The sequence below is a fragment of the Xenopus tropicalis genome, chromosome 2, assembly GCF_000004195.4.
Source record: "Xenopus tropicalis strain Nigerian chromosome 2, UCB_Xtro_10.0, whole genome shotgun sequence".
Lineage (NCBI taxonomy): Eukaryota > Metazoa > Chordata > Amphibia > Anura > Pipidae > Xenopus > Xenopus tropicalis.
Genome location: NC_030678.2, coordinates 162,547,953 through 162,561,801, shown reverse-complemented (window position 1 = coordinate 162,561,801; position 13,849 = coordinate 162,547,953). Strand labels below are relative to the sequence as shown.

General features: G+C 41.8%; 1 protein-coding gene across 2 annotated transcripts in view; it reads right to left on the bottom strand.

Annotated features, from left to right (window-relative positions):
• trpc6 (transient receptor potential cation channel, subfamily C, member 6) overlaps positions 1–13,849 on the bottom strand; it is an 88,009-nt gene that overhangs the window by 27,577 nt on the left and 46,583 nt on the right. For both annotated transcript variants that reach the window (XM_031897323.1, XM_002935570.5), the window contains exons 2-4: positions 8,844–9,618; positions 2,071–2,259; positions 1,139–1,303 (exon numbers count right to left, since the gene is read on the bottom strand). In XM_031897323.1, coding sequence (XP_031753183.1) covers positions 1,139–1,303; positions 2,071–2,259; positions 8,844–9,530 — 1,041 coding nt within the window. In that variant the 5' untranslated portion in view covers positions 9,531–9,618. The remainder of the gene's footprint in view (positions 1–1,138; positions 1,304–2,070; positions 2,260–8,843; positions 9,619–13,849) is intronic.

Genomic DNA, 13,849 nt, shown 5'->3' with positions numbered 1-13,849 from the left:
GCCAGGAGAGCTGAGTGTGTTTCAGGCGGTATGATTCCGGCCCATGGCAATGCATGTGTTAACTGATCTAATGCTGAATGGGGAAAAAATAGAACTTTCAAGAGAACACTTTGAAGAAGGAAATACTTGGAAAATTACAGTTTTCTCTTGCTGAGCATAAAATGACGTATTTAACTCTGCAGTGAAACTGTGCCCTTTGCTGATCAAAATGTATATCATTGAGCATTCAGGAGTCATAATGCCTGGCTAGCCAAATGAATGACTGGTCTGGGATACGGCATCACATAGAAAGCTAATGATACATTGTATTTGATTGATCAAATGATCGAATGTACCACTAATGGAAGCATGAATATACATTCTACATAGAATATTAAGATGTTATTGGAGCTAATTATCTGTGCCTGGGGGGCCTGGACCATGGGGTCTGCTGTACAGTATTCCACTCTCCCCAGCCCCACTCCTACCTTTAAATATAGTGGCACGGCCGGGGCCAGGAGGAGGGGCGGGGGAGGAGGGACTAGAAGGCACTGGGCACACTACACCCCCTCAGAATATTTTCCTGCAAGGGGGCCAAGTTACACCGCTTAACACATTGGTGTATAGGCCATTCTGCCATAGGCACAATAATATCTAGGGCTGCAAATGAATTTTCAATGTAATTCTCACACTTATTGACCTTCAAGGTGTATCTAGAGCAGCAAATGGCTATCCTCCCCAAATCTCTCCTTAACTGGCCTTCAGGCTGAGTCCCTCTGTCACAGCCGTATAGTCTAGGAACCACTGCTACTTTTTACACAACTAACTTACAACTAACTAATGGTGGGTTATTTTGGGATACATTTTTCATATCTCCTACATAATTCCATGTCATGGGTATTTATTTACCAGCATTAATTATACGGGATGTGACATGGTTTAATGTGTGTCTCAGGATCCAGTTTCTCCCCATTACCAGCAGGTAGACATACTCTTGCCTTACCAAGACACCTATATATCCTGACTATTGTGGCACAGAAGTATAGCTGGTAACATATGTAGGTTTGGGAAAGAGTGAGCAGGCATGGAAGGGATGCTGAATACTGAGAGTAGATGAGATTTAATAGAAAGAAGATAAGGCTGAATGAATGGCTTGTACCTTACTACATGGTGCAATCCAGTACACCATTGCCAGAAAAGGCAATCCCATCGCGACAGCTAAAACAACCAGGAATTTGACAGCAGTAGTCTGCTGGCGTAGGCCCGACAGATTCTCATACCAGATTGAGAGGAGCTGCTGCTGGCAGTTGGGATGTGCAACAAACTGAAACAAGAAACACGTTGTTATTGTTGCCTTTGTCCTTAAAGAGGGAATAGATCTGATATTCTGGCAGGGAATGCTTTTATATAATATGGGTACTATTCCAATGGTAAAATCTTAAAGGAAAGCTATAACCCCAACACAATGTAGGTCTCTATAAAAATATATTGCATACAACAGCTCAATGCAAAACCCTGCTTCATCTAAATAAACCATTTTCATAAAAATATCCTTTTTTAATAGTATGTGCCACTGGGGAACACCAAATTGAAAGTTGCCATTTTAAGTGCTAAGGGCCGCCCCCTGGAATGATAAGATTCACGGTGCACACAAACAAACCAAGGCACACATACATGCTAGGCCCCATCAGCCGATTAATGGAACAAAGTTCTGCCTTTTACTCCCAGACTACTTCCTGTTACAGTCAGAGCTGCATTATTTCCTGTCAGCTGATCTCTGAGGGAGCACACAGCCCATCACTAAATGGCGGCTCAAGGGCTGTAGAAAGACAATATTTACTGATATATATATATTCCAGTTTGGCCACTTAATAAGATATAAACTATTTGTTGGATAAATATTCCCCCTGGGGGTATAGTTTTCCTTTATCCTTATAAACGTGGGTTGTGGATGGGCCAACCTGAAATATTGGAGTGTTCAAACAGAAACATAGGCAATAAAAGCAATATAAATAGAGGTAAACTTCTTTATTCATACTGTAACATGAATACAAACTCTTTATGGAACAGAAGGAATACATAGGCTCCTACCTTCTTGACTTCATACTTAATAGCAAGTTTTAAGCGACACAAGCTGGGCCGGCCATCCAATTCCACGTTACCGCCATTTGTATCTACATCACCATTCAAAATGGCTTCCACTTCCTCCGTATTTCTGCACAAATCGAGAAGCCCAACAACAAAGTCCTTGCATTGCATAGACAATTTTTTGTAGTCATTCTAAAAAAACACGTAATATACATAGGCATTGGTTTTCTGGTCACAATATCTCTGTACGGATGTGCAAAACCTCATATAACAGATTCAAGCAAAGGCATCTACTTCCAAGTTATGGTAAAATTCCTTTCATTTTGTAATTTGCTTTTGATTTCAGTTTTTAGGTGTATAAAAATGTAGGAACACAGAAGAAACAAGTTCATATACAGGGCTTCATATATCGGACCCCTTATCCAGAAACCCATTATCCAGAAAGTTCGGAATTATGGAAAGGCCATCTCCCATAGACTCCATTTTAGTGAAATAATTCACTTTTTTAAAAAATGGTTTCCTTTTTCTCTGTAATAATAAAACAATACCTTGTACTTGATCCCAACTAAGATATAATTACCCCTTATTGGGGCAGAACAGCCCTATTGGGTTTATTTCATGGTTAAATGATTCCCTTTTCTCTGTAATAATAAAACAGTACCTGTACTTGATCCCAACTAAGATATAATTACCCCTTATTGGGGCAGAACAGCCCTATTGGGTTTATTTAATGGTTAAATGATTCCCTTTTCTCTGTAATAATAAAACAGTACCTGTACTTGATCCCAACTAAGATATAATTACCCCTTATTGGGGGCAGAACAGCCCTATTGGGTTTATTTAATGGTTAAATGATTCCCTTTTCTCTGTAATAATAAAACAGTACCTGTACTTGATCCCAACTAAGATATAATTAATCCTTATTGGAACCAAAACAATCCTACTGAATTTAATGACTGTTAAAATAATTTTTAGTAGACTTAAGGGAGGGGATCCAAATTATGGAAAGACCCATTATCCAAAATACCCCAGGTCCAGAGCATTTTGGATAATGGGTCCCATACCTGTGTAGCCCACTTTTGGTATATCTTGTGCTGCTACCTGCTGATTACTGTTATTTGGCGCTACAGGAGTCCTGAGCCCCCGCTTACTATGGGGGTTTATCTTGGATTTCTCCTTCTAAAGGCGTGCCTCCACCCAGGGATGGTGTTGTGGAACTATATTCCACCCCCTGGGAACTTAACAGTCTCTAGTACCCCTGCTTGGATCCACACAGCACCCCCAGTACCTTGCCCCTCCCTGGGGTAGTAGCTTACCGGCAGGTAGGTGATCCTTGTGCAGGAAACAGTCAGATACACACTTAGTAGAATGAATCAGTTGAGCCAGTTTATTAGGGCAGGACCTCTCCAGGAGTGGCACATATATTTATACACAGCAATGCAGGGCTTTATCTCCTTTCTACTCATTGAGAGCTTTCTCCTGTTGGGCAACTCACGGTACTCACGCCAAGTGTCTCCTTCTAGGTGATCTCCCCGGTACTCACGCCAAAAGGCACCCCCTCTTGGGGCCCTTCCCGGTACTCGCGCTAGGCAGCATCACCACAGGCAGCCCACCCCGGTACTCACGCCTAAGTCCCCTCAGATACAGCCTCCTGGGCTAGCGGTGACCTTGTCCACCTACCTAACCACTTATGGCCCTGCACTCCGGCTGATGTAATGCCGGGAGGTCTTAACCTCGCTTACACTCCTGGAGGGGCAATGTCCGCCCATGCTAAACTCCTGTTGTCCTACATGTCACTCCTAGAGCGACCTATTATATAACTTCTACCACTAACTTGTACCTGGGGTACTCCTTACTGGAGCAGTCCCCAAAATGTCTGACCAACAGCACATGGCTGCATCCCCTTATATGGGCCTATGCACCACCCTGTGGCCATATCCCGAACTGCAGGTATACACCCTGTTAACTGTTTAACCACCCAGTCATCCCAGTGTCCCTGTTTCCCAGCACCACCCTGTGGCCTGTCCTAGGGGTTCCTGTCCTAAGGGCCCATTTTTGGTAAACCCCTACACCTGTATAGGGCTTTTGTTCTCAGAGGCAGGGGCAATTAGGGCTTCAACTCTGCCTGAGGTAGCATTTGCAATGTAGCCCCTCTCCCAGCCCCCCTGTGCTTACCTTTACAGTGCCGGAGGGGGGTCTAGGGGGAGAAATGGAATTTCTCATAGAGATAGCTGGGTTTGGCAATAGCCAGATGAACACTATTTGCCTGAAGACAACATAAAGTTTAAAGTAGGAGTAATAATAGTCTGCGGCTGTTTCTAGACTAGGGTCCCTGGATCCATTTCTAAAGGCCACATCGTACAATGATATTCTTGACAACTTTGGCTTTCTGCTTTAATGCCCAAATAGAGATCCATACAGAATGGGTTTGCTGAAATGGGAGGGAAGAACTGGCCTCCCAGAGTCCTGACCTCAAACCCAATTAATACCCAGATATAATGAAACATTTGTTTGCAGGATATCATTCTATTCTCAGTCACACAACACGAGCATTGCGGTGCCCTCCTTGGGTAATCTATTCCGCTTTTTGCAGTAACCACCATGTAGGCAGATGGTCATGGATGCTTAAAGCAGTACAGCTGACTGTAAGTATTTTCTACAGTTATATTACTAGCTTGCCCTTTCCTTGCTGCTGTTATTAAAGCTAATGCTCACTTAATGACATCGTTATGGGAGCCAGGAGTCTTTCTATGGAAATGTATTAGCTACAATACAGGTCCCCGTGGATCATTTCATCACATTTTCATGGGAGCCAGGGGTCTTTTTTACAAAAACATATCAGGTGCAATACAGGGCCCCATGGATGTAGCTGTCTATATGGCAGAGATTTATACCTGCTGCCCTCCAGCCTTCATTTGTGAGTGCCCAGGTACTGCTGTGCTGAATTACAACCCTTTTGGTGGGGACTCATGGACCCTGGAGGCCTTGGTAAGTAATGTTCCTACTCCACTCACCTAGATAATTCTTAGGGACTTTCTATTTTTTCCCTCTTTGAATAGACAACCGTTTTGACACCAACTTCCATCACAGAACCATGGTTCGAGCCATTGGGTGACCAGTGCACCTTGCTTGAGACGGATATGCAAAGTACACCCCGTCTGGGGCATTTACTGGTCACCACTTTGAAAGCAACCATGTTATTGGTTGCTATGGGTTACTGCTCTTGGGCATACTTAGTGCCTTTTATTACATATGGGTGTAAGTCCTGGGTCTACTGTATATATATATATATATATAAAAAGGAAAATTGTCGGCACTCACAGGATTCTCACGAAATATACTCACGGACAGCAAAGCATAATAGGATGCAATATAGTGAGATTTATTGGTCCTACGTTTCGGTTCTTTACTAGAACCTTCGTCAGGGCCCAATTTTATATATATATATATATATATATAGATATATAGATATATATATTAGTAATTTGCAACCTCTGCCCTCCAACACCAGGTTCAGGCAGCTATATTTCTCTTAATATTAATTTAAACTAAACAAAATCACAAAAATAAATCAGGATCCCATTGGTCGGCTGTCTACTATTAAAGTAACTTTATTTTTCACCCAACTAGAGACATAAAAGCAACATGATCTATGGCTAATGAGTAATCAGCTGAGATGAATGCCGCAGGCTATGCTGATATCCAAGTCATCAAGCAGAATGCATCTCATCTAATTAATAATCAGCAGCCCTCGGGGCTATTCCTTGAGGAAACGGAATGCACATTCAGATGTCCATCTATGATGGAATGCACCTTAACATGCACAAAAACATTGTTACATACATACCTATGATGACCAGCACTTATGAAACATGATATGTGGTTATAAATGCCTACCTATCCAGGGACACAAGCCTTGTACAAGGGATAAAACACATAACAGTAAAACTGGCTTATTTATAAAAAGACAATGTTGGGAGAATGTGTCATAAGCATTGGCCGGTGCTCCAAGCTGGTCAGCGCCACATCCACAATGGGCGGCATAGTGACACATCAAGTTCAATGACCAATTATAGGATTTATTCCATGAGTTCCTAGGTGCATTTCTGATCTGGTTCTTGATTCTTCTGCTTGATTATGACTACTCTGATCGCTGCCTGCCCTGACCTTTGCCTGAAATAAGAAAATACTCTTTAAACCCTTATATAAAGCGTATTGGACTTGGCCTCTGCCTACCTGAACTGAGCTTCATCTTTGGACTTCAATCCTGGTAAGGATCAAGTGGTTCTGAAAGTCAGTGAGTCAGTGAGCCCTGCACCTCCCACCCCATTCTAGATTCACCTCCAGCTTGCATAGACACCCACACAGTGTGCAGATCACCTCCCAAAAGAACAAGAATTTATTAACGTAATATCCAAGAGATCGGACTGCTTATCTTCCACTGCTTATTGACACTGCTCCTACAGAACTTCGATATCCTCTTCAACCAAAATATCAGTAAAAACTGCTCTGGAAGTCCCAATTCTGATACCTATGTGTCCCTTACTGGACCAGAGGTGGCACCTTTTCCTGTCTGTTTATATAATCAGAGGGAGTACATGGCTCTTCCACTTTAAACCCCACCAGTGACCAGGGGTGGATATGCTGAGGAACCAGAAGGCCCAGTATCATGATGAGTTAACTGAAGGTAACCCAAGCTTTAGAAATTTCTGGACTGCATGGACCCAATGAACAAGAATCAGCTATTGAGGACACTATGACTCCTGCGATGGGGTGTATTATGACTCCTGCGATGGGATGTATTATGACTACTGTAATAGTATTCTCCAGGGGTGTAAAATAGTCAGTACTAGTGAGAAAGAGTTCTGTGCTGCATCAAGGAGACTTGGGTGGGGTTTTTAAATCCACCAGACTAGAGACCCCAGTATGGTAGGGCTCAGGGTTGTGTGTATTCTCTTTAAACAATACTGGATATTAATTACATTGGGGTGAGACTATTATTGTTTCTCTTGGTCTATTGCCAAAACTAGTGCCTTCTTCATTATTGTTTTATTTGTATTTAACCCCAGTTAGGAATCACTGATACCCTTTATTTTGATACAGCATTTAGGTTGTAGTCCAACTACTTCACCTTTACTCTAGATACGTTTGTCAAGGGCCCATAAGAGGGAGAAGGTCACAATGTAACCGCAGTCTACTGGTCATAAGTTCAGGTATAGAAGAGATTTCGTTTACCCTTTTTACCCATTACACAAGTTTCATCTCAGACCTTGCAACATGCCATTATTTTGTTATATATGGAGAAGCAAATGAAGCCAGTTTGGCAGTTGCAGCAGCAGCACCCCAGAACAAAAGCCCAATTTATCAGCTTGTAGTGCATTTGTGTGACTTCAGCCAATACCATATATAGCAGCAATAAAACACTAGAATGACATTCTTGGATGAGTATGAAAGGTAACAGACTACTTCAAGTACAGAGAGTTACAGGCAAGGGGAATTTAAATAATGGAGCCAAAAAAGGGCCAAACAAGTATAAATGGGTTGTTCAGGGAGAGACACAGAGAGGTAACATACTTACTCTCCTTATGGGCACCTATTGGTAAAACCTATTGAGGTCCAGATATTTTGATTTACAGAACAATTATGTACCAGTAACATTCCCCCGCACTGAGCGAGTCCATAATATCCTTTTTGCACATTAAGAGATAGTGTTTGAACCTATGCCAAGTTACGGCATTTAGGTTGGTATTGGTTTATAGATCAGTTAATGAAGCTGAAAGAAGATCAAGGCATGCAATCAACAGCGAATCAATTTAAAATGGTTTTGCTGTTTGCTTGGCAAGAAAGAGGACAGGGCAAATGGAAAGCCATTGCTATCTCCACTTAGGCAATTACTTGTATGGAGAAGAAGTAATCAGCCTTGCATTATATAAAATAACATATACTACATTGTTCTAATATCTAATTAGCTTCTTCTAACAACCCAAGAAACACAGACTATCTGGCACCAAATCAGCAAGGATTATCCATACTCTCTACTGAAATGAAAGGAATGGCCATGGATTTTAGATAAAGCTCCAAAATGAATACAAATATTATACAAACATTTTACAAATAATGCTGCTATTCTAGATTTTGGACTAAGAAGCTTCAGATAGACATAGTAGTGTATTTAGCTCTTGTGTGGAATATGGTGCCCTCACATATGTTAACTTACATTTCTTCCAAGGGTAAGTAAACCTTTTCTCTATTAACAATGCTCAGAGATGGAGTTGATGGTTATTTTCCAAGATACCCAGATTGAAGCAACCACCATAATTCAACCTGTTTCAAGGGTAGCTGAGCTACTGCACAATTCCAATAGAGAAAGTGGGCAGCAACCCTATTTCTAGTGGTTACTAGTAAGTCAAACATAGTCGTTCAGGGTGTGTTTGTGGCACCAAAAGTTACCTGTAAGCATACAAATGATAACTAGTGAATTTTACCCAAGGCCCATCTTATCATGCCTTTTATTTTATACTAATAAAACATAAAAATAAAAGGCATGATAAGATGGGCCTTGGGTAAAATTCCAATACCAGTCAGTTGAACTGAAGAAGCTGCTCGGATGAGTAGTGAAAGGTCTTCAATGATTACTCAGCAAGTCCAGTTGCTTTAGATATATTTATACTAGATATACCATGACCTGGATGAATGAAAATCATCATAGACATACTAATAAAACAGGTTAATAATACTGAAAGAATTATAGACATTATGACCATGTTAGCACATACCTTAAATTCTTTTTCAATATTTGCTAGAACAGCCAGCTCATTACTAAGTTCCAGAGCTGTCATGACCGGATCTTCGCTGGAAAGGGAAAGGTATGCAGGACTAGCGAGCCCTTTGTAGGCATTGATTCTAGACCTTGAGTGACTGAAAGAGTCGTGTTTTTGCTTTTCGCTACATTCAGTACATTTGCAGAAATAATCGTGGGGCCTTTCAATCCGGGCCCCCTTTCGCAGAAGCGTATGGACTATTTCATATTCCTGACAATGGGCAGCCAGAATGATAGGGGTAATATCCTGTGAGAACCTTGTTCCATCCTCGTCGTAGGCATAGAAGTCATCATGCTGGAACTCAGACTGACTAGGGCTCGTCGTGAGTCGCTTTCCTTCAGAAAATGACGGGTGGCTTAGTATTGCTTCAACTATCCGTACATACCCTTTACTGATTGCCAGCAACAGAGCATCCCCAACTCGGGCCAAATTCTCCTTTTTCAGTAGAAGTTCTGTAATTTCCAGGTGTTCATTTGCTACTGCCAACTGCAAAGCATTCTGGCCCATATAATCCACACAGTTCACGTTTAAGGAGCGGCATTCCTCCATCATTCTACGTACTACAGGGATATTCCCATATTCTGCAGCATCTAAAAAACGTTCCTCATCTGCTGAAAGGCTTGTGGAGCGGTCATTAAACATATATGCTGGTCCGCGGTTGGCTTGCCTCCGGCCCTTTTCTCGGAGTATTGTTTGCCGACGGTGGGAGAGTCTGCTTTCAGTGCTCTGCCTGTATCAAAACAAAATGGAATACTTTTGTTTTATTACAGTAATAAAAAATGGCAATCTAATTGAAAAGAACCAGCCAATGCAGGTAAAAACAAGAAACTATGGGGCCGATTCACTTAAGTGCAATAATGTTTATTGCATGCTTTTTTGCGTTAAAAAGCACGCGATAATTAAGTTAATCAAAGTCATTTCGCATGTGTTAAGACGCATATCACCATCTGGTAGAAAGCCAGCCCAGAAAAGCATATATATTGTAGAGTGTAAGCTCTTTTGGGCAGGGCTCTCTTCACCTCCTGTATCGGTTATTGATTGCTTTATGTTACTCTGTATGCCCAATGTATGAAATGCAGTAATTCCTTGTAGATTGTAAGCTCTTTTGGGCAGGGCTCCCTTCCCCTCCTGTATCGGTTACTGATTGCTTTATATGTTACTCTGTATGTCCAATGTATGAAATGCAGTAATTCCTTGTAGAGTGTAAGCTCTTTTGGGCAGGGCTCCCTTCCCCTCCTGTATCGGTTACTGATTGCTTTATATGTTACTCTGTATGTCCAATGTATGAAATGCAGTAATTCCTTGTAGAGTGTAAGCACTTTTGGGCAGGGCTCCCTTCCCCTCCTGTATCGGTTACTGATTGCTTTATATGTTACTCTGTATGTCCAATGTATGAAATGCAGTAATTCCTTGTAGAGTGTAAGCTCTTTTGGGCAGGGCTCCCTTCCCCTCCTGTATCGGTTACTGATTGCTTTATATGTTACTCTGTATGTCCAATGTATGAAACCCACTTATTGTACAGCGCTGCAGAATATGTTGGTGCTTTATAAATAAATGTTAATAATAATAATATTAGCACAAAGAAATCTTCATATTAATACCCTTGCTGTTGGAATGAGATGTTGGACATGCAGATGTCCAACTACTTTTGGCCATATAGTGTATTTTATGGTTGGGTCATTATTTAGTAGACATTTCTCATGGAACTGGTCCTGGGCCAGTGTATACATGCATTAGTTTTTGTAGTGACTATTATGTTTTTAAGAGTAAATTAGTAGACTTTCAGATGACGCTGTAAGAAGTATGCATAACACTGTGTGGTCTTATGTTGTATCATTGTTTAATAAAGTTATTCATCACCTGGTTAAAAGCAAACAGCAAATTGGTTGCTATGGGTTACCAGACCTGGGTATTATTACATTCCCACTAATGCATTGTTATATATACTGTATCAAAATTTTCATTTCAGGCAACCATATTATTTTTATATCAGACAACTGTTCTTCAACGACACAAAAGAAGGAAGGCCACAATGTTATCTCATATATATGAGATGAAATGGGTTACTGGTCTAAAAGGGGAGGGTTGCCATGGAGAAATCAGATACAAGAAGGTATTTTATCTTATATCAGTTGATAATGATTTTGTTTAGGTAAGAAAAGGCAGCTTAACAGCAAAAACAAGAATAATGTTAGTAAACGTTCCTTAATTTTTGCCCTATAGAAACATCATCAAATCCATGATAACATAAAGAACCTATAGTTCTGCCAGTGATGAATTCTGTATTTGACTGATAATGGCAAATGAATAAAGATATACACACAACTGGGGTATCAGTACGAGACAGACCTTGTGCGGCAGAGCCTACTGCAGATCCCCATAGGAATCCTACCTTATCGGGCTCAGGGAAAATAATGGAAACCTGACCGGCATGACCAATTGGAACTTGTTTCCTGAGTCCCAAAAAGCAAATAGGAAAAATGCATGGTTGGAAAATAAACATAATTATGCTTTAACACTGACTCTGTGTTTTACAGAAAAATTCAGTCAAATGGCTTATAATTAAAGTGGTGGGAGGCCTCTATGAATCTCTGGCTGCCAATAATGGCTGCAGGCTGATATTCACCTTATGGGTAGTAAATTGCTAAACGCAAAGAAAGGAAACTAATTCCAGAAAATACATTTCTTTTTCAGAGCTCATAGACGTTGAATTTGCACCAGTTTACCTGCCTAAAGGGGCAATAAAGCACATTAAAAATTTCAAACAGCAGTCTCTTAGTCATATAGCAATTGTATTATTAAGGAGGAATGTCATCCTTGAGAGAGGGAAGACGTCTTCCCGTAAAAGTGTATGCCTACAGTTTCATTAATATTATTACCTATAGCACTGACATATTCCATAGCAATGGGTTGGGTAATGTAATAAAAGCTGCAAAGTTGAATCTAGTAAACCATAGCAACCAATCAGGAGTTGGAAGGAAGCATTCACTAGGCTGCTATGGGTTACTAGACCTGGTGCCGTTGCTATGGGTTACTAGACCTGGTGCCGTTGCTATGGGTTACTAGACTTGGTGCCGTTGCTATGGGTTACTAGACCTGGTGCTGTTGCTATGGGTTACTAGACCTGGTGCCATTGCTATGGGTTACTAGACCCGGTGCCAAGTTCATTTACATCATCTTTGAAACTAGTTGTTCTTACAGTCTTAGGTTCCTATTACAGGAACACACCCTAGAATCATGGCATCAGGGTGCCCGAGGCACTTGCCTCTTCTGGCTACCATTAGCCCTGGCTCTGCAAGTGAGTTGCATATCCAAAATGCAAAGAGAGTCCTGGAAGTAACATCTCCTAAGGGAAGGTGACTATTTTAGGGCTCCATTGTGTCCATCTGTCCTGTACGTCCCACCATCACACTAATTCATCAAAGCTGGTATGGAGGCAGGTCAGTTTCTAAATAATATTTAACTGTATGCAGTTTTGCACTTATACCTGCTTTGCTCAATCCTGTGCGGAAGGCAGCTAAAGGGTTACACAAAGCAACTGGGATAATCGCTGGCAATCAGAGGGAGAATGATATGGGAGACAGGTGACAATCACTATACAACATGGAATGTACTGTATGGGGAGAGAAGAAAGAACGGAAAGCAGACGGAGCAATTAAACAGCAATTATTTTTACTTCATGTGGTTTAAGTAAAAGGCAGATCACACAATATAAATACAGATGTACCCAGTACAATACACTGTAGGAAATAAAGTTTATAGCGAAGAAGAGGGGATTGTGACTCTTTATGTAACAGTTTTGCATAGAATGGAGATACAGCAACATTACCAGGTAAACAATATGTACTACTAGTAAACTGTGGGTCGTAACTCAAACATGGGTCCCCGTGCTCATTAGAAGCGGGTGTGCAAGAGAGCTTTCAGGGTCGGACTGGGGGGTGCAGGGCCCACCGGGGCCCACACTCCCCAAGGTGCCTCCTCCGGCTGTGTCCTCCGCAGGGGCACCCGCCACACACCCCTAACCCCCCCCCCTGCAGGGGACCCTGTCCAACTTCCTCCCCTGAGCGCGTATGTAAAACGTGTCAGGGGAGGACATCGGAGGTCAGAAGAAGAAGCAATAGGGTCGGATCTTGGCCGCCGGGCGCCCAGTCCGACCCTGAGTGCTTTAAATGGGGACTTTCAACTTCAAAATAAAAGTTTAGTATGTTATAGATCAGTTATCCCCAACCAGTGGCTCCTGGGCAACAGGTTGCTCCCCACCACCTTTGATGTTGCTGCCAGTGGCCTCAAACTAGGTGCCCATTATTAAATTTCTGGCTTGGAAGCAAGTTTTATAAGCACGTATAAACAGTTTTAATCCAATCAGAGCCTTATGCAGGCCAGCAGTCCACATGGGGCTACCAAATAGCCAACCACAGTACTTATTTGGCATCACCAAAGAAGTTTTTCCATTTGTGTGTGTCTCACTTACACTATTTACATCTGTGTAAAACGTGGCTTATGAGTAAAAAAGGTTGGGGATCCCTGTTATAGAGGCACTTGTTCCATGCAACTTTTCAACTGGCCTTCAGTTTATATTCTTGAACTTTGAATAGTTAGCCATATTGGTCTTGGGTTGCTTCCATGGTTTGGGCCCCTGGCAAACCTTAAGGTTGCAATGTACAATTACATGATTTGTGCTTTCAAATTTATGGCAACATTTTGGGGTAGGCCCTTACCGCATGAACAAAGAAAGGTCTATACAGGGTTTGCAGAGATAGGAGTAGAAGAACTTGACTGGCCTTCACAGAGCCTTGACTCCAACCCAGCTGAACAACTGTGGAATTGGAAGGCCAATGTGGGCCAGGCCTGAGCCAACATCAGTGTCCAACCTCGGAAGTATTAATAGATGAAGTATGAATAGTGAGCAGAGGCTGTTATAGCAGCAAGAGTGGCCTAAATGTATAGTTATAGCCTTGGTT